Source organism: Mustela nivalis (genome assembly GCF_964662115.1).
Source record: "Mustela nivalis genome assembly, chromosome: 3".
Taxonomy (NCBI): Eukaryota; Metazoa; Chordata; class Mammalia; order Carnivora; family Mustelidae; genus Mustela; species Mustela nivalis.
The window spans coordinates 118,777,270-118,798,963 of record NC_139022.1 but is presented as its reverse complement, the minus strand read 5'-3'; the positions used below and the strand labels follow the sequence as shown (position 1 = coordinate 118,798,963).

Below are 21,694 nucleotides of genomic sequence, written 5' to 3'. Positions count from 1 at the left end.
GGTAAATACATTCATAAACAGTAAATCCAAATGAATAGTGACTGTTTAAAACAGTAATAAAATTAATGTCTCACGATGCTTAAAATACATTGTAGAATTACCAAAATAATCTATATGCTGCTTACAACAGATATTATAAAACAGAAGAAGGAAGAATGGTTGAAAGTAAAATAATGAAAAAGACATACCATGAAACAAAAACCACCAGAATATATGCCAAGAAGTATCATTAGCAATAAAGAGAAACTCTTCATAAAACTCAAAGGGTCAAGTTCCCGGGAGATATAACAATTCTTAATGTGTAGTCACCTAATAGCAGTTAAAGATATACTAAGCAATATTGACAGAACTAAAAGAACAAATAAAAATTCAGAGCTATAGAGGATGATTGTCAGCACACCTCTGTCAGTAACTGATAGAACAGTCTGACCTAATTTAGTTGAAAATACAACCTAGATAAAAAGAAATCAACAAGATACATTAATTTAGAAACCTAGATAAGACACTTCACAAATCTGATCAAATTGGCATATATAGAACACTGGTCCCAACAATTACTGGTCCCAACATACTTTTCAATTGCACACAGTTAGTTCCCAAAAGTAGACCATATGCTGCATTCTAATACAAGTCTCAGAAAATTTCAAAGGACTGAAATTCATTCAGAGTGTGGTCACTGACCACTATGTAATTAAGCTAAAAATAAATAACAAAGTTGAAAAGCTCCCAAAAGTTTGGAAATGAAACAGTATACTTATACACAATCCACAGGCCTAAAAAATTACAATTAAAATATTTTGAATTGAATAATAAAAATTTCTCATATAAAACTTGTGGCATGCAGCTAAAGCTATGCTCAGAGGAAAATGTATAGCTTTACATACCTGCATTAGAAAAAAAGGTCTCAACATCAGTGATTTAAATATCTATCTTAGGATGTTATAAAGGGAATTAGTGAATAATGGAATTGACAAAGTCAAAAGTTGATTCTTTGAACAGATTAATAAAATTGGTAACCTACTGTTGAGAACAAATCAGATAAAAAGCGGTACATAAGTTATCAATATCAGGAATGAAAAAGGAGATATCCCAATGCTTTTAGAGACATTAAGGAGATAAATGAAGAAATATTTGAACAATTTTTGTTACTCAGTTTTAAATGATAGAAGGAATGAACAAATCATAGAAGAACACAGTTTACTAAACTGACCCAAAAAGAAACAGAAAATCTGAATAATCCTATAACAACTAAAGATGTTCTTACAAAGAAAACCCTATGCCCAGATGTCTTCATCAGTAAGTACTATCAAATACATAAGTTGTAAGCCATTCTCTCTCATAAACATAGAAGTGAAAAGTCTAAAGAAAACAATCTTGAAAAACCATATTTAGAGTTATAACAATCATATAGTATGATAGTATGTCACAAGTAAGTAGGATTTATCCCAGACAGAGGGTTGGTTTAACATTAGGATTTGATCAATGCAATTCATCACATTTACAGAATAAGGGAGTAAAATTATATAATCATCTCAATAGATTATAGCTAAAGTACTGGATAAAATTTAACACCAAACTAAACTCAAAATAGAAGGAAACTACCTTAATCTGATAAATATTATGATAAAAAACAAATTTAAAGAAAATATTATACTTAATAATAAAACACTAAAACTTCCCTTTGAGATAGGAAATAAGGATATTTACTATCATCATTTGTATTCACAAATTATATTGGAGATTTTAGCCAAAGTGGACTGGATATCCATATAAACAAATAATTAATCTTGACTCTCTACATCATACTATTCATAAAAATCAATTCCAGGTGAATTAAATATTTAAATGTGAAGATAAAACAATAAAGCTTCTAGAAAATAACAGGAGAATATCCACGAATACACAAAGATTTGTTAAACCAAATTCATAAAGTATAATTCTAAAGAAAAATATTGATATATTGGACTACTTTATAAGATTTTATTTATTTATTTGACAGAGTGACACACATTGAGAGAGGGAACACAAGCAGGGGAGTGGAAGAGGGAGAAGCAGGCTTGCCGCAGGGCAGGGAGCCTGATGTGGGGCTCCATCCCAGGACCCTGGGATCATGACCTGAGCCGAAGGCAAACACTTAACGACTGAGGCACCCAGGTGCCCCTGGACTACTTTAAAGTTAAAAAAAAACTTTTAAGAGTTCATAGAATAAAAGGTAAGTCACAGATTAGAAAAAAAAATTGTAATACATACAACTAACAAATAGTTAATATATAGAATATATTAAAAAACCTACTCTTAATGATTGAGAACAGAATGAAAACCCCATATAGAAATAGACAAGAGCTTTTAAAGTTTTTAAAAAGATTTCATTTATTTGAGAAAGAGAAAGAGAGAGAGAGACCAAGTGAGAAGGAGAGCAGAGTGGGGGAAAGGGGCTGAGGGAGAAGGAGAAGCAGACTTCCTACTGAGCAGGGAGCCCAATGTGGGGCTACATCCCAGAACCCCGGGACAATGACCTTAGCCAAGGTCAGATGCTTAACCAACCAAGCCACCCAGGTGCACCTAGACAAGAGATTTAAACACAAAGGATGATATCCAAATAGACAATAAGCCCAACTTCCTAAGTCATCAAGGAAATGCAAATTATAAGAAAGCAATACCACAGTGTATTGGTCAATTTTATATGTCAAATTGCCTTGGCCACAGTACCCAGATATTTGGTCAAACATCACTGTAGATGTTTCTGTGAAGGTATTTCTTGATGACATTAACATTTAGATGGGTAGACTCTGAATATAGCAGATTACCCTCTATAGTATGGTTGGACCTCATCCAATCACTTGAAGGACTTAACAGAAAAAGAATGACCTCTCGAAGAAGGGGGAATTCTTCCAGCAGATGGTCTGCAGACTTGAACTGCAACATCAACTTTTCCCTGGTTCTTCAACCTTCTGCCTTATCCTGAAGATTTTGGACTTGGCAACCTCCATATTTTTGTAAGCCAATTCTTTAAAACCTCTCCCTCTCTCTCCACACATAAATACACCCCCACCCACCCACACACCCACATCTTTATTGTCTCTCTTTCTCTGGAAAGCCCTAATACACATATCCATCACAAGGGCTAAAATGAAAACCACTGACAAGGCCAAGTGGTGTTGAACACATGGAGTAACTGGAATTCGCGTGCTTTGCTAGCAGAAGTGGAAATTTGTACGACCCCTTCAGGTACCTGTTTTTCAGTGGCTACCAAAGTTGAACCTGTGAATACCCTAAGCAATTCCACAATAAAGCACAAACCTGCTAATAAATGTTCATCAAAAGATATACATTAATATTCCTAGCAGCACTATTCATGATGGCCTTAGACTGGAGACAACCAAATGTCCATCAACAGCGGAATAGATGAATGAATGGCATTATAATCAAATGATGTAGAAACTCATATAATAACTTGTATCTCACAATCATAGCTTGAGTGAAGGAAGTCAAACCGTGGGCAAACCTCACTGATGCTGTTTGAATAGGAAGAAAGCACAGGGATTGAACTTGGGCGACGACATGAGGAGCTTCGGCAGTGCACCATTTCTTCACCTGGGTGGATCTTACATGGATATATTCAGGGTGTGAAAATTCATCCATCTGTATAGTGATGATCAGGGCACTTTCCTGCACATATTTATAATTCAATTAAAAAGATTCATTTTAAGAAAATATGTCTCTGTCACTGCCTGTTTGAGGGAAGTTATTCATTTTGGAGTCTCAGTTCCTCTGCTGTAAAATGCTGCATGGATTTAAAAGGATGGTCTATGGGAAAACCATCTGTAAAGTATAAATATAAAGATAGTGCCACATATACTTCATAGGGTATGTACTCAATAAAGGTGACATGAAAGTTAAGTCTAAGGGAACTCTCTCTGTGTGCCAGATGCCCGACATGCCTTATTTTGATTTAACAACCCAGTTACCCTGAATTTACTTCTGAGGAAACTGGAAGCTTAGGGAAGAAAAGTAGCTTGCCCAAATAATCCAGCTGGGAAACATGATGGGCCTCAAATAGGTGTGATTAAGAAGCTGGCCTCAGGCTGATGGCCCAGCACAACATATACCAGCGTCCCGCTGGAACGCTCTGGCAACAAAAGGTGCTGTCTCCTCTCCCCTCCCTCAGGCCCCCAACTTCATTGACTGACACTCCACGTTGGTCAAATCCAGGGTCAGCCGCTCACTCTGAAACCTTCCTCATACCCAGCCACGGGGAGGGGTGTCCCAATGGCCTGCTCCCTTTCCTCCCACCCCTTCTTGGTTCAGCTCGTTTCTTCAAAGGGCTGTGCCCCATAGTCTGCTCTCTATCCCCAGTGATCCGGTTCTCAAACCGCACGGCCACTTTCCAGCTGAGTGGTCCACCAAACCGCACGGCCACTTTCCAGCTGAGTGGTCCACCATCTCCCCAACCGAACGCTTCCCGCCCCCCGGTTGACTGCTGCGTGGTCAACCCCAGACGCTGTCTGTCCCCTGACCACAGGGCGTCCCTCCTGCCTCGCTTACCCCATTGCCCACGCCCCGCCCACCTACCGCTCAAGCCCCGCCCCACGGTCCCGCGGCAGCGCGCGCCCCTCCCCTCCGCACGTGCACCATGGCCCCGCCCCCGCCCTCGCTGGGCGGTCCCGGCTGTGCGCTTCGCGGGTCCTGAGGGAACTCCGCGGCGGTTCCGCTACCAGGGTGGCGATGGCGGCGGCTGGCCGGGAGCCCAAACGGGACGTGGCGCGCTTCGTTTACGTGACACGCTTCGGCTCGTACCGGTGCGGCGGCGTGTTGCAGCTGGGCAGCCGCCGGGCTCAGGGCCGCGGGAGCACCAGGCGCGGGGTGGGCTGCAGCCCTGAGGAGCCGTGGGCGGCGGCCCCAGCCGGCGCGGAGCTGGCCCCCGGCCTTAGGTCCCGGACCCCGGCTGCTTCCCCTCCGGCGTCGAGCGCGCGGAGCTGTCCCCAGCCGGCGGCGGGAGCAGGTGGCGCCTAGTGGGCGGCGGACGGGCGGGCGGGAGCGAGCCTCTTGTCTCAGAGCGGTGGGCGTCTCAGCCTCCCTTCCGCGTTCTGTCAGCCTTCCCAGCTTCGGTAATCCCGCGCCACCCGCGGCTTAGGGGCCGCGGGCGGCCACTCTCGGCTTCCCGTCAGCCCAGCGTGTGCAGGGCCAAACAGGAGCCTGGCTTTACACGGGTCCTGGAAAGGGCGCCGAAGGGCACGTGCCGCTCACGTAAGATCCGCCAGACTGACAGGAAGGGTCACTGCTTGGAGCCACTTGCATACCGCACAATGAGGGGGCCTGTGGCGTGCTTGTTGGTATTCTTAGTGGCCACTGAATTTATATATTAGCTTAAGGAGGACTGACGTCTTTACCAGGCACTTCCTCTCTAAAAATGGGAACGACTTTCCATTTGTTCAGACTGCTTTTGTGTCTTTTCGGAATGTTCTAGATTTGAAATTTTCCCATAGGGTTTGTGTATTTCTTTGTTAAATTTATTCCTAGGTGTTTGATTTTCTGTTGAAAATGGGGTCTCCTCCTCCGTAATCCCCTCTGTTTATTGTTTGTATATAGGAAGATCCTTGAGACAGAGGGGACAAGCAGACTCTGATGCGGTGAGGCTAGACCTCAGGAGCCCGACATCATGACCTGAGCTGAAATCAAGACTGAGAAGCTCAGTCAGCGTATCACCCGGGAGCCCCACTTCTTGATCTCTTAAAAAAAAAAAAAATCAACTGTATTTAGGATTGGTTTTATATACATTTTGAGGGGGTTCGATAAAGTTATATCTCTAGTAACACACCACCGCAATGAAGATGCAGAGCCTTTCTATTTCCTGGAAAAGCCCTTCCTCTTTTTTGAGAGCTTATCCCACCACCTGTGCTTTTTTTTTTTTTTTTTTTAAGATTTTATTTATTTATTTGACAGAGATCACAAGCAGGCAGAGAGGCAGGCAGAGAGAGAGGAGGAAGCAGGCTCCCCGCTGAGCAGAGAGCCGGATGCAGGGCTTGATCCCAGCACCCCGGGATCATGACCTAAGCTGAAGGCAGAGGCTTAGCCCACTGAGCCACCCAGGCGCCCCCCACCTGTGCTTTTTAAGAGTTCATTCAGCTCACCTATTAAAAGCGCCCAATTGTGCTTTTCGCAGAAATGTGCGACCATCACCATACTCGATTTTGGAACATTTCTAATACCCCAAAAGAGAAACCTGTAATTTGTACCATACCCTGTACCCATTAACGCTCAGGATTCCCTCTCACTGCTCACCCCTAACCCTAACCCTACTGCTAAGCAAATTCTAAACTTTCTGTCTCGATAGATTTGGACATCGCATATAAATTGCATCATACAATATGTGAGCTTTCCTGATTATCTTCTTTGGGTTAGCGTATTGGTTTTTGTGTGTTAACTTTAGATCCTAGCACTTCAGGGCATTCTTTTATTATTAGAGTTAGTTTTCTCATTGATACTGATTGTCCAGATATATGATGATGTTATTTGCAAATAGAGAAAATTTCATTTCTTTTTTTTACCCATTTCTATGCCTGAAGTAGATTTGTCTTACTGCATCCATTAGCTACTACCTCATGTACAGTGTTGAATAGTAGTGGAGATTGTGGGCATCCTTGCCTTATTCCTGACCTTAGAGGAAATGCCTCTAGTATTCATCACTAAATAAGGTACTGGTTTAGGACCAAGGCATACATATTTAAAATCTTAAAAAGTATTCCTCAATTTTTATTTTCTTCAGTTTTTTTTTTTCAAATCATAAATGGGTATCCAATTTTGTCAAAGGCTTTCTCAGACCTATGGAGATAAACACATTTTACTGTTAGATTTGTTAGTATGGTATATAATATAAATGGATTTTCAATATTGAACCAACCTTGCATTTTTGCAGTAAATCCTACTTGGTTATGATGTGTTATTTTCTTAAAGTAGCTTGAACTCTGCTAATAATTTGTTTAGAATTTTACATCGTGATCTATAGTTTTTCTTTCTTTGTACTCATCTGGTTTAGGTGTTAAAGTTATATTTACTTAATACAAGGAATTACAAAGTTTTTCTTCTTTTTCAATGCTCTGGAAAAATTTGTAGAACAGTGGGACTACCTGGTGTTTGAAGGTTTTGTAGAATTCTGTGAAATCATCTGGGTCTAGTGCTTTTTGTGGAATAATTCCTTAACAACTTTTTCTCTGTCTTCTATGAAATTGTTCTTTTTAAGCTTTCTAATTCTAATGGGTGAATTTTGGTAATCTATATTTCCCTAGGAAATTATCTGTTTCATGGGTGTTTCTAAATCTATTTGCGTAGAAGTACGCAAAGTAGTGTGTGTGAAGTAGTGTCTTATAATTTTAAAAAAATTTGTTGTGTTTCAATAGTTATTTCCCAGTTGTCTTTTTTTTTTCTGTATATATGTGTATCCCCCCCCTTTTCTTGATCACGTTAGCTAGTGTTTTGTTTTAATTTTTTAGAAACAGGATTTCAATTTATTAATGAGACATCTTGTTTTTCTAGTCTCTTTCTCATTAAAAAATAAAAAAGAAACTTTATTATCTCCTTGCATGTACTTTCTTTTGGTTTACTTTGTTCTTTTTATACTTTTTTTCAGCAGGACATTTCATTCATTTATTTTTATTCTTCCTTTTTCTTGGTAAGTGTTTAGTGTGATGCATTTTCTTCTAACTACTACTTTAAGTCCCATAGATTCTAATACACAGTGTTTCCATTGTCACTATTCTTTAAAAGTATAATTTCAGTTTGTATTACCCTTCTCATTCTAGAGTTACTTAATAGAGTCAAGGTTTTTTTTTTTTTTTAATGTCTGGGAATTTTCTGTTTTGTTTTCGTTAGTACACTGTTTTATTGCATTATTTTTTTAAAAAATATTTTATTTATTTATTTGTCAGAGAGCACAAGCAGGGGGAGTGGCAGACAAAGGGAAATGCAGGCTCTTGCTCAGCAAGGGAGCCCGATGTGGTACTCGATCCCAGGACCCTGAGATCATGGCCTGAGCCGAAGGCAGACACAACCTACTGAGCCACCCAGCTGCCCCTATTTTGTTGCATTTCGATCTGAGTGTTTGTAAGGTCTCCATTTTTACGGATGCTACTGATGTTTTCTTTGTGACCTAATTTATGATCCTTCCATTTTGTTCTTTTTCTCCCCTGGAACCCATGCAATTGGAAGACTGTCCCTTTAAATCAGCTTGCCCTTTAAACTCAGTCAGTTCCATTAAATGGCATGCTTCGTACTTTATGTGATGTCTGGCCTTTTAAATTGCACATTGAAATCCCTTCTCTGTCATTTGTGCTCTAATCTGTCTGGTGTTATTTTAGTATTTTCATATTTAGGGTGGATTTAATCTTTCTGTTGGTTGCTACAGCTCTCCTGCAGGTACTTTTTCTGATGTCCCTCTTCTCTTCCCTGGTGGCCACAAAGCCCTGCTTGGGTGGAGCTGGAGCATATAGGATCATAGCTCTGTAATTGAATGATTTTTCTTATTTTACTTCAATGTTATTTTGCAGTTTCAGTGTTTTCTGTCCTTAAGTAATGCTGAGGGTGTGGTTTTGTGTAGAATTTTCAAAATGTGAAGTTGTTTGGTGTGAAATTTTGGGAATGCAGTTACTCTACATCTCCCATGGTCTTCAGTGACTCAGAAAGTCCAAAACTGAAGGTTTCTGAACAAGAGAAGTAAGGGGCACTTTGGTGCCTCAGTTGGTTAATGGACCGACTCTTGGTTTCAGCTCAAGTCATGACTTTAAGGTTGTGAGATTGAGCCCCACATCGGGTCTGTGCTCTGCAGAATCTGCATGCCCCTCTCCCTCTGTTTCTCCTCTTCCTCTCTCTCTCTCTCTCTCTCTCTCTCAAGTAAATAAATTTTAAAAAGAGAGAAGTGATAGGGTTAGATTTACTTGGTTCATGCTATATAAGGGAGATTGAATTGGCGGCAGGCAAGACTGAAGCCCAAGTTGAGGAATATATAAATATTTTGTTTGTTAGCCTTCCAGACTAAATTCACTTTGATAATTTAGATGTATAAGATGGTACTCTGTCTGACATGATTGATTCCTGAGAATGAGCTGTGGCAGGAAGCCTTCAGATATACTAAGCAGGGCCATGATTTTGGACTCCAAGCCCCTCTAATGGCCTTAGTGTTAAAAGGCCCTCAGGTTTTTGGTTTGTTTTGTTTTATTCTGGCCCCTCTGCCAGGGATCAGAAAATCCAGGGTTAGTATAAGACTCTTTAGCCCTGGGTTTCCAGCTTCTCTGAATAGTCGAAACAGGATAAAAGGTTTACTCTAGGAAAAGGAGAGAGTGTGATGATGGTGGTGGTGGTAGTGGTGGTGAGGAGCTCTACAGCTTAGGCAAGAAACCAGGAAAAAATACAGTGGATTTGATTGAGAGCCTATATTGCTTTAGTGCCACAAATCAAAGGACAAATAATAGTCCATCAGCAAGATAGCAGATTAAAAGTGAAGAACACTGAAAGTGGATGAAGAAGCTTCTGGAAGAAAGAGGGGTGGAATGGAAGGGGTGCATGAATTCGTGCTTGAGATCACCACCTACGCCAGTTAGGAGTAACTGGGTAGCTGAGATTATAAAACTAGTGTTGTGTTGTTGTAACTTTATGCGGTACAGACCTAGGATCACTTTCTTATGCTTGGTTTCTCTGCTGGGGTGGGAAAAGAAAATAGGGCAGTTTGCCCTGAATTTTGGTTTTGAAATTTTGGGATTTTTGCTGCTCCTTTGTAGTAGGGGTAACATGATCTGATATGGAGGACGGAGTTGGGCTGGGAGAGATTGGAGGCCAGAGTCCTGTTAGAGGATAGTCACAGTAGTCCAATGCAAAGATAAAAGGTCTCACCTAAGGTAACGACCATATAGAATGCACAGGATCAATGACTGACTAAAATATGGAGAAGGAAGTTTTGATGCCAACTCTGAAGTTTATGCACTAGGCGGCTGGGCAGATGATGGAGCCATTAACTTCAGAGCCCCCTTGCTGTGCTTGTGAGACCAGGAATAGGGTCATAGATTTATATTTAAACCAAGCCAGAAGTGCTTAAGTTTTGCTCTGTTTTTGGTATATTTAATATTAATATTAAGGGGATGTTTATTAAATACTTATGCTTGGTACTCTATGGGGAGTAGGCAAATTATGTATCCATTCAACAACATTGAACACTCAGCACTGTGGGAACTAGATTTGGTGCTAGTGACATAGATGAATCAGAATATTCTGCTGTCAGGGAACTTCTAAATGAATAATATGAATACAAGCTAGTAGATAGGAATGCTGTAAGAGAGAGATCTTACAAAGGCTTTAATAGTTTAGGGAAAGGAAAGACATAAAGGTAGGAAATAAAGGGACACAAATGGAGAAATTGCTAGTGGAAGGTTGAGATTATCAAGAGCATTGGCTTTGAAATCAGAAAGATATAATCTTGGCTCTGTCATTTACTAGTAGTGTAATATTGGCCAACTTAACTATTCTGATTCTCTGTTTCCTTATATGTAAAATGGGAATAATAGTTCTTACCATAACAGGTTACTGCAAAGACTAGGAGAAGTACAGAATGCATGCAGAGTACCCAGCACAGTGTTTGATACAGAATAAATGTACAGAGATAGTTTGGAGGAAAGGGGGGATTATCCCAGTGAGTAGTATATAGTAAGCCTGAATAATATTGAATGAATGAAAACGAAGTTTTGGATCAGATTGTAGAATGCCTTGGAGACTGTAATTTCATAGTCACTGAAAATTTTTGAATGGTGGAGTAAAGTGATCAGAGACAGGTACACTTCTGTAAGATATACTTGAAGTTGTTTTTGTAAAGTGTAGTGGAGTTTAGAAATCCAGGAGCAGGAAAATCAGGAAACTCTTCTAACATTTCAAGCAAGACTAATAAATCAATTCTCACAGAACTTGGGAATATATTCATAATTTATATACAATAGAGGATGACAAGTGCTCTTGTGGAAGTACAAAAAATTGCTTTGGAAGTGGTGAATAATTTGAGGGTGAGGGAATCAGGGAAGGTTTTATGGTATTTGAAGCTCCCTGAGAGTCTCACATGTTGCTAAGCCAGGAGGGAATTACTGGTGGGAAAAATTGTGTGAGCATAGCCCTGTGTATAGATCTGTAACAGAGAGTGATTAGGGAAGAAGTAGGAGTGTATTTTGAGTGTGTAGAAAGAAGGCTAGAGAAAGACTGGAAACATTAAGTTGGGACAAAGTCTTTGGTGTAGACTGGAGCTCCCCTTAGTGAAGTTTGCAAAACAAGTAGGAGAAATGATTTTGTCTTTTTTCTTTCTTATATCCTTTCTACTCCTTGACATATTTTAGATCCTCAGTAATTACAGGTAGACTTGATGGCTCCTATCCTGACCTTAAGGAGTAATGTCTAGGTTAGGCAAGACTTATAAATGGAAAGCATTTGAGAATGATGCAAGTACAGTATTCCAAAGGTGTTGGCATTTAGAGAAAGAGGTACATCTGGGTATATGAAGAACAGAGATTCTTAGACTTGAGTTGTTTTCCTACCCTATATCTGCATATCATATGCACTATCATTTACTTAATATATTTATTTAAATATTTGCATTTTTTCCTCTCAACTCATTTTCTTTTGAGAACACTTTACATCATTATCTCAGTGACAAACCTGTACAGCTTGCCACAAATAGAAATTAATTAAAAGCAATCTAATAAAGACAAAGCAATATTATTAAATTCTAGCCAAATAGCTTGTCTAACAAATGTTGTCTGTAGTCATAAAGAGAGAGAAGCAAATTTCAGAGAAATCATAATGACATACTAGTTCCAAACTCAGACTTTCTCCCTGATGTAATCAGATTAAAAAATAATGGGACAGATAATGAGTTTCTCACTGTATGATTTAAGTTCTTTAGTGCCAGGTCTGTGCCCCACCTAGAATCAGTGGCATGCTTCTCACAAATTGGGAAATGCCATTTTAGAACATAGTCTAATTCACTAGCAAAAGTAGTACTTATTGCCTATCTAATATTTATGGTATTAGATACTGGATCTCTAATAAAGAATAAAACACACTTCCCAAGTTAACAACATGAAAAATCTCATGGTAATTGAGCATAGGGTGCTTTCTGAAATCAGAGAAAGTTCCTGGAAAGCTAAATATTGAATGGGGGGAAGAAAGCCAGGTATAGAGTGGTAGTGGTAGGGCAGGGATAAGGTGGGTAAGGGTTTGGGTGGGCAGATTACAGACAAATATAAAGGCTTTCAGGGAGCACATGCTCATTGTTTTATGCCTTTGTTTTTGGACACACAAGCCCTTGTGTTTTTTTCTAACAGTTAATATTTGGGAAGGCAGCATAGTTTAGTGAGTAGAGGAAGGAAACTTACTCACTCTGACAAACCTTTATTAGTACCTACTATGTGTTTGGTAGTGTGGGTAGAAAAATGACAAATATACACATAGCTTTGCCCTTAGGGAGGTCACAGCCTAGTGGAGGAAACACATTATAAATATGTGATATAAAAGTGTGCTAAGTGATGTGGCTTTGGTGTTCCTGGAGCTAGTGCTGTGCAAGGCACTGTAGAGAGGTGATGGTATGAGCTGAGTCTTGAATAGCACGTAGAAATTTGCCTGGCCGGAGTGTGTGTGTGTGTGTGTGTGTGTGTGTGTGTGTGTGTACACGCATGCATGTACACAGAGTGTTTTAGCCACATAGAACAGCATGTGCGAAGGCTGGGAAGTATAAGAACAAGGCATTTGAGGAACCAAAGGTATTTGGGTCAGTTGAAATCATAATGTGTGTCTGGAGTTTAATGGAGAAGAAAGGAGAATATAGAGATGCACTGGGTCAAGATGTGGCTTCTGGTATTTGTTTGGTGTTGCTGAATTTTTGGGACTCATCTGTGAAATCAGTATAGAAAGGAGATTTTCTAGGCATTTCCAAGGTAGTTTCTTGGTTTTCTCCTCCAGCATATTACTAGCTTATTTGTAACCTGGTATTATCTAGTGAATAGAAATATACTAACAAGTGTAAAAATCCTCAAAGACAGCTCAAGAGACATGTATAATTGTGCCTGTTATCAGGATAGTGAATCCTGTAAAATATGTGCCAGCCTTGATCTCTTACCTTTTCACTCTCTCTCTCTTTTTTTAAAATTAGCTTTAACGCAGAAGAATTTAGCTAAAAAGTTTGATTTCCCCATCCCTTTGAAAGAAGCTTCCAAAGTAGCGAAGAAAAAGAAAAAGGTATATTATAAAGGAGAATGAGCAGTGTTTGAATTCTAGATTAACCTTTCTAAATACAAATGTGTGAAGATACTCAACCGTAAAAATAGTTCCATCTTTTGAAAGTTTAATTTACTGAAGTGAGAAAATAGAATTAATTTAGCAGAAATGGAATTGGGTTTAGAAATATTTATTAACTTTAGAGAACAGTCCTTCCAGTGTTTGGAGATATAAACACATTTTAATCAAAATGTAATGGGAGATTTTTGAAAGCATGAAAATGTATCTCTCATAGAATATAGCAAACTTCAATAGTTAGTATAATATAAAGAGAAAATCATGGATTTAACAGAAAAGAATAACATCTGTATTGGTGTCATATTGTTCTTTTAAAGACAAGGGATATACATTTAGTTTGTAGAAGAAAAGCTAACAGTGATGACCCTTTACTACTGAACCATTTTCACCTCTAGTTGTCCACATATCATGGTAATTAGAGTGTTTTAAACATATTCAAGATCACTAGCTCTACAAATCTTTGTTTTCTACCATATATTTTACACTTTGGTTTAAAGAAACTATTAGTGATAATGGCATATAAAATCGTATTATTTCTGCACTTTGACTCTGTATGAGTTACAACCCATGCATTGTATAAAATAACGTTCAAGGAGATTCACCCTAAATGTATTTTGAGTGTACATCTCATCTTCCCACTATACTAAGAACTATTTCTTCCAAGAACCAATTCCCCTTGGGTGAGGAGAACAGAGCGGTAGCCAATGTTTACTTATAACTACTATATGTCACACACTGGGGTATGTGCTTTATATATATTTCATATGTTTATATATGTTTTTAATTAATTCTAATAATTCAATATATGAAGTTATTATTAGATGAGATGTAAAATACTTCCTAACGTCAAGCAGCTGTTAAGTGACAAAGCCAGAATCTGAGCCTAGATTTGTTTGCTTCCATAGTTCTCATTGGAGAACTGTCTGGTATTTTTGCTTTGGTGTGTCCTAAGAGAAATGTTTAATTCTTAACTAGAATAAAATACATTAAAAACTGCAAGAAAATAAAAAAAATACCATTAAAAACAAAATTGGATGTGTTGGAACAACTTAGGTAGGATTTTATAGATCTTGCCTTCATCCAGGAGAGTTAATGTAAATACTACAGAGAGGAAATGCTAGGAAGTTAGCAGAAGAGATGACTGATTGTAGGAAAGCAATTACATTTAAGTTTTAGGTCTCTAAGTGCTGTTACTGTTTTTCAATGATACCCGTTGACAAGGCAACACGGTTGAGTCACTGCCAGTTGCCTTTGTCAAAATGTATTCCTGCTTCTCTGCTAAGTGTTCCTTAACTCTGCTTACTTTTTAAAGGTTTCAGTATGGAATAGAGTGTACAAAGTCATTTCTAGAATGCTTGAAGAAAATGAAAAATATAGACTCAGGCTGAAATACCAACAACTATCCTGTGAAAGTAAGTTAACACAGTTTTTGATTGTATTAAAGAAGACTGGCTTCCCTAACTATTTAGTCACCCTTGGGTCACATTAGTCTAGTACTTCTCCTAATTGTCACATTCAGGGTACAGGACTACAGAAATGTGGCTACCATATTATCACTGTTCATCATAATTAAAAGTACAAAACATTTTAAGCTGAGCTATAGACTAGACCACAGGCGTAGGTGTGTGTGGAAGGGCGTAGAAGGTAAATGTTGACTAAATATACTGAGCAAAAGGAACACACTTATCTGTTAAATCTGTATTTTAATGTCAGCTTTTTAATACGATTATAAAACTCATCCATATTGATGAAGAAAAACATTTTAACTGCAATATAAAATGATATATTCTGTGTCACTTTGTTACTTCCTTCCATGGATGCTGCAGTCTAATGCATTTGACAAAACTGCCCTTGAATTATGGCCTTGATGTCATTAATTCATTCCTGGAAAACAACTCATAAATTAAACCAGGTTCTAAAGCTGCATCAATATTGAATTGATATTGTGGGCAGAGCAAAATTACATGTAATCTTGTATACTTACTGAAGTAATAGGAAGTTCTGGATTCTCAACTTGGATTAAATTTATGTAACTAATAATGCCACATGAATTGATAGATCATAATAGTTACTTCCTTTCCTTCACATACTTGTTCTAATATTCATGTCACCATGCTGAACACTTATAGGTTTTTAGTACTGTCACTCAATGACAGCTACTATTTTGACAGTAAATCTGCAGAATTGAGTTTTGTGAAGATCATTTTCATAAGATGATAATTAGAATAGAATGCCATTTTGTACGCAGTGTTACACTGGAAAATCATTACTGTTTGTGTAATACTGCATTAGTAATGGCATAAATTGTTTGCAATGATGACATATAAACCAATGTTCAGATTAGTGATACTCTATTTATTCAGTTAAGAAGGAGAATGAGGCAGGATTAGGAAGAAAACAATAGTCTGTGGTTTTTTAGGTGAAAAGGATGTTTGAATAGATAGAGCAATGCACACAAACCCTGGACATTGTTCTAAGTGTTAATCCAGATCCAGTTACTTTAATAGACAGATTACATCTAATTCTGCTCTGGCCATACCTCGAACTTGTCAGTTCTATTGTGACGTTTACTACTAACCATCAAGTAATCTTATAAGGCTTATTTGGCAAATTAAAATAATATTCTGTGTTTTCCAGAAATAGCTTGTTATAAACAAGTACCCTTGTAATTTATTATTTTGCATTACAATTTTCAACCAGATTACAAAAACTGATAATATTGTTTTAGAAATGTATTATAATTCTTATTTCTTAATATGTATTTATTAATGGTAATACCAGTGTTAAAGGCCAACTTGAATTTTCTGTATATTTTATGTTGTTCCTAGACTCAAATTACACAAGATGAAATCTTATCTTCTGGTAAGAATCCATTTATATAACAGTTATAAAATATAGGTTTTATTTACTTCCCCTTTACACTTACCTTTTGCAAACTTTAGTGTATGCCATTGCTGATTCCAGCCTGTTTCCTTCCTTTAACCCAGTGTTTGGCACATAGTAAGCACTCATTAAATATTTGTTGAAACTTGATAAACTTCATTTGAGCCCTATATTCATAGTGCTATTGAAACTACTCTTTCCATGATCCATGGTTTTTGTTTTTGTGGGTTTGTTTGTTTATATTTCCTGGTTCACTTTTCTTTCTGAACTTGTCACATTTAATATTATCTTACTACTACTTTCAATTTTTCTTCTTTCTTAGTGTCCTGAAGGATATGACATGGTTTTCTTCCTGCTTTTCTGACCATATTTTTTGTGTCTTTTTTAATTGTCCCTTTTGCTACCACTGAATAACAAATGCTGCCCTGAGAGTAATTTTTGGTTCTGCTCTCTCTTTACATATTTATTCTGAGTTAACATACACATCTAAAAAAAAAAAAAATTATTTATTTATTTATTTATTTTTTTACTTACTTACTTACTTACTTATTTGGCAGAAAGAGAGAAAGCACAGGCAGGGGGAGTGGAAGGCAGAGGAAGAGAGAGAAGCAGGCTCCCCACAGAGCAGGCAGCCAGACCTGGGGCTCTAGCCCAGGATCCTGGGATCCTGACCTAAGCCAAAGGCAGAGGCTTAACCAATTGAGCCACCCAGGTGCCTCAATATACCATTTTTATAGCTTCAGTTACTCTGTGTGTATGACCCTTAAATCTTTCTTCTACCTTTGACCTCTGAATGTCTTTAGGCGATTCTACAGTTATTTTTTTAAAAATTACATGTTTTGAATCAGTGAATCCTCTCTCTTTTCATTTCAATTGTGCCTTGGTTTGCTAATTTCCTGGATTCATTGAATCTCTAGGGAGAGATTATATCCAGTTTGGTGGGGTTTGGGAAATACTAGAAAAATAAGCTGGGTGTTGAGAAAGAGAAATCAGAATTTTCTACATGGGAATGTGGGGGAGGGGGTATATATTTTAGATATGGCCATGAGCAAGTTCATGGAGTCTAAGAAAATGTTCAGGAATGTAGTTTGATCAAGACTTGTTTATGGTATTCATTGTGAAGAAAGGTATAAAAGTATACTGAGACTGTATTTCAGAGGGTCTCATGTGAGTAATATTTGTATTCCATTAAATAGGCAATAAAAAAACATGAAACATCTTCTTAACCCTTTATTCTAAATGAGCGGAAAAGTTGCAAGAATAATACAAAGAACTCCAGCACACCCTTTACCTAGTTTCACTGATTTTTAACATCTTGTCACATTTGTTTTTTCATTCTTAGACACTTTCTAAGAAAAAATACACTGTCTTTCTCTGTGTATATATATATGTGTGTATAAAATATTACTCCTTAAGGAGTGCCTAGGCAGCTTAGTAAAGCATCTGAGGTTTAATTTTGGCTTAGGTCATGGTCTCAGGGTGGTGAGATCAAGCCCTGTGTCTGTATTTATGTTGAGCATGGAGTCTGCTTGAAATTTCTTCCCTCCCTCCCTCTCCCTTTGCCCCTCCCTGCAAGCTCTTTATCTTTAAAAAAAAAAAAAAAAAAAAAAAGAATATATATATATATATGTAAATCCCTTAATACTTTAGTGTCTATATCCTAAGGACAAAGGTATCTTTTATATAACCACACAACAATCAAATTCAGAAAATTTATTTTTCCTTTGTAATTAATAAGTATTTTATAGAAACATAATAAAAGATTATGCAAATACCTTGTACATCATCAGTATGGAACATTTTAAAGCAGTGGATTGATTATATCTGCATTTTAGAAAGAATCTGATGTTATTTTGTAGAAAGGTTTGGAATGGAGGCAAGACAGGAAGTGAAAAAACTGGGAATTCTGATAAGGTCCAAGTGAAAGTGAAATGCACTTAAATAGGAGTAGCAGAGTGGGTGGAGAGGAGACCAAGGATTTGCTGTGGGGGATAAGAGAGAGGATCCCAAGTTCTGCAAATGAGTAGATAAGAAAGAGGGAAGTCAGGAGAAGAACAGGTTTTGTGAAGCTACTGAATTTTATTTTATTTTGGTGTGTTGAATTCTAGCTGTAGTGATATATTCAGGTGAAAATTCCAGGTGCACAGCTGGAAGTGCCCTTTTGGAGCTACTGTACAATCTATGTGCATGGAAACCTCAATGTGAGAATGCTGGGGGAGGAGAGGATTGAGAACGCAATGTTGGTGATGTCCAAGATAAAAAGGAATTCTTAGTTTCAAAGAGTGATTGTAGGAGCTTAATCAGAAGTCATGATAGGGATACAAACAAAGCTTACAGAAGAAGGGGCTTGGCAGTTTAAAGGGTTGCAAAGTACTTGTTCAGTGAGAGTGTAGGGATACAAAAAGTGGGAGTATAGAAATACTTCAGCTAGGAACAATTTAAGAGTCTGCACCTAGAAGTTAAGCAAAAGTGCCAACGGATGACATTGTGCAAAACAATAACCCACTTGTGAGTGGCTTGAAGTGACCTGGAGATAGAGGACTATGATACAGTGTTTTTGTGACAGTTTCTGTAAATGGAGCTATTGAAGTCATCAAGGTTTTTGGCAGGAGCTGGAATGGAGAAGAAAATTATGAGTTATACACTGAGTGCATTAGAAGCTTTTTATGGTCAACTAGAGAAAGTAAAATTTATCAAAACAGTAAATACAGGATGTGGCTACTTGTTGCTTAGTAGTCTTAGAAATGTTAAAATATTTCAGTGACTATTGGCCATGACATTTTATCTTAATGAGATTCAATTTTGTCATCTTTTATTTAGGATTAACCTATCTTTGGATCTGTTTACCTAAGAAGACTGTGAAGAGTTTAAAGATGGAACTTTAAATTGAATCATAATTATATGTTAATTTTGGCATGTTTTGTTGGAATTGGGACTTTCATAGTTGAATAGGAAAACTACCTTCATTATAAATTCATAATTGAATAGAAAAATTACCTTCATTATAAGTAAATTATGTATTTCCTTGCAAGTTAATACAAATTTTTGTTAAATATTATTATCATATGCACACAAGTGTTACGCAGATCTTATTCAAGTGTGAATTAATACTTATTCCATATCTTTTAAAATTAATTTTATACATTAAATTTAAATTTTACTATAAATTTAAATTTAAATAGTAGTATAATTGCAGGCATTTACAGTTGCCAACTTTTCCCTTTTATTAATGAGTCTGCAACCACCACTTTATTCATTCTTCATTTAGATGTAAATGATTTAAATTAAACTTGGATTCCATTTAAATTGTTTTTGGCTTCCTTTTTCTAAATTTCTCAGTTGTTTTATCATAAAAATCTACAATTTACATAGTGATGATTATTTTGGGTGTTAAAACTAATGGTTATTTAAACCATCTTTTCATCCTAAGGAAAATAGAAAATTTGTGCAAATTCTCAATTGTAATATGGAGTATTTTAGGAAAATTTGGAGGCAAAGATCAGAGGAAACATTCTTTTCCTTTCCAAGCCCCTAATTATTAGACACATTATTTTTTTTCAGTCAATAAATGAGAGATTTAATATTTTGAAAATAATTTAGAAATGTTTCTTAGTGGAGTCCCATTATTTTCTACTCAGTATTAAGTAGTAGTCAACTATTGCCTAGACCATTTTTTTCTGCTTTTTGTTGATGCAGTCTCTCTCCGTAAATTGTATTAAAGGCTTAAGTAGAACTGAAAACTTAGGAAGAGAAGTCAAAAAGAGGTTTGCCCATGAAAAAGGCAAATAAAACAAAACAAAAAGAAACCTCACATGCATACTGAATTCTTTTACCACAAAAATTGAAGCACATGTATAGTAGATCTCTTTGGTTCTAGAGGCAATAGATTCCTCACCTAGAAATATTGGCCAGGTCCTTATGTTAGGTGACACAGAACGTTGCCAACTTTGAGTGGGATGCAGTGCAGGAAAGGGCTCTGCAGTAGGTTCATCCTGGGGTATAAGTCCTGCTGCTTGAGTCATATGAATTGGGAAGACCCTATGGTGTTGGAGATACCATTAAGAGGAACAGATGTAGTATGAAGCTTATATAAAGAAAGCCAACCACAGACCCCATAATGGAATTACAAATCAAGGCTATGCTGTTCACAACATAAAATTAAATGCCGTTAGAGAGACAGTTTTGACATGTTTTGGGGCTCTGGTGGAGAGAAATTTACTTGGCCATGAGGCAAACAAACAACAAAATAATCAGCAGCAGACTGCCATAAAGTGAAAATAGTACATCTGGGAAGGAAACCTTCCCAGCAAGAGGTTCCTAAGTAGGACCAGAGAACACAAGTAGGCTATGTGATGTGATAGTCCAATCCTCAGGTTACCCACATCCGCTATACTAGCTCGCCTCCCCTTGCTTGCACCTATGGCCAATATGAGAAGTCCCATGTAATCGGATGAAAGAGGAGGAAAAGTCCGAGCTTTGGTTTATGAATGGATTGGCTCAATTGTGCATACAAAGCAATAGAGATGGTGGCAATACTATGACCATGTTCCAGAGTGGCCCTCAAAGACATTGGAAAGGGACACGTGTGGTGTTGCAAGCCACACACCTAGTCATCCACTTTTGTAGTATAGGGGGAGTGTCTCAAGGTGAAAATCCTTGTGAATTTCAGTGGCCTGGCCATTTTATCTAGAGCTTGGTAAGAAAGATGAATATTGGAGACAAGAAGGTAAGGTATAGATTAGAGGTATATGGATGGACATACGGGGAGGGACAAAGTGTGAAGATTTTTGTTTCACATGCTAACACTCATGAGAAGAGACACTGAACAACTAAGAATAATGACCAGTTGATGTTAGCTACCTGTCATCATTGGCTACCCAGGAACTTGATTGTCTTTCTGTTTTCAGTTTTTAAATTTCAGTTATTATTTTTTTCCTTATGCCTGCTTTGTGTTTGCTTGTTTATTTATTGATTGATTTCTTGATTCTTAAACTGGAGACTTAGATTATTGATTTGAGACTTTTCCTCTTTTCTTATGTATGCATTTAGTGCCATAATTTTTCCTCTCAGCACTGTTTTAACTACCCCACGGATTTTGATATGTTGCATTTTTTTTAATTTAATTGTAAATTTGTCTGTTCTTTAAGTTCTATCAGCTTTATCTTCACATATCTTGTATATTATTTGGTGCACACATATTTAGTTTTGCTATGTGTTCTTGGTAGATTGACCCCTTATAATTATATAATGTTCCTCTTTGTCTCTGGTTATTTTCTTTGCTCTTAATTCTACTTGATAGGATCTTTATATAACTATTTCTGCTTTGTTTTAATATATTTTTTCCACCCTCTCACTTTCAATTTGTCTGTATCATTCATTATATTTGATATTGATATATAAGGCTTTAACTCTTCCATTTCATTTTATGTTTTCTAATTTTTCTTCATTTCTCTGTTTTCTTTTTCCTGCCGTCCTGCTTCTCATGTGATCTCCA

The 21,694-nt window shown here is 37.4% G+C and overlaps 1 protein-coding gene across 1 annotated transcript; it reads left to right on the top strand.

The window, feature by feature from the left end:
• The first annotated feature begins 4,658 nt into the window (after positions 1–4,658).
• LOC309862327 (uncharacterized protein C5orf47) lies at positions 4,659–19,506 on the top strand. The gene is made up of 5 exons (XM_082726074.1): positions 4,659–5,002; positions 13,175–13,260; positions 14,630–14,729; positions 16,146–16,179; positions 19,021–19,506. Exons 1-4 carry the CDS (start codon positions 4,726–4,728, stop codon positions 16,163–16,165), a joined length of 483 nt encoding a protein of 160 aa, XP_082582200.1. The 5' UTR covers positions 4,659–4,725; the 3' UTR covers positions 16,166–16,179; positions 19,021–19,506.
• Positions 19,507–21,694: the final 2,188 nt, after the last annotated feature.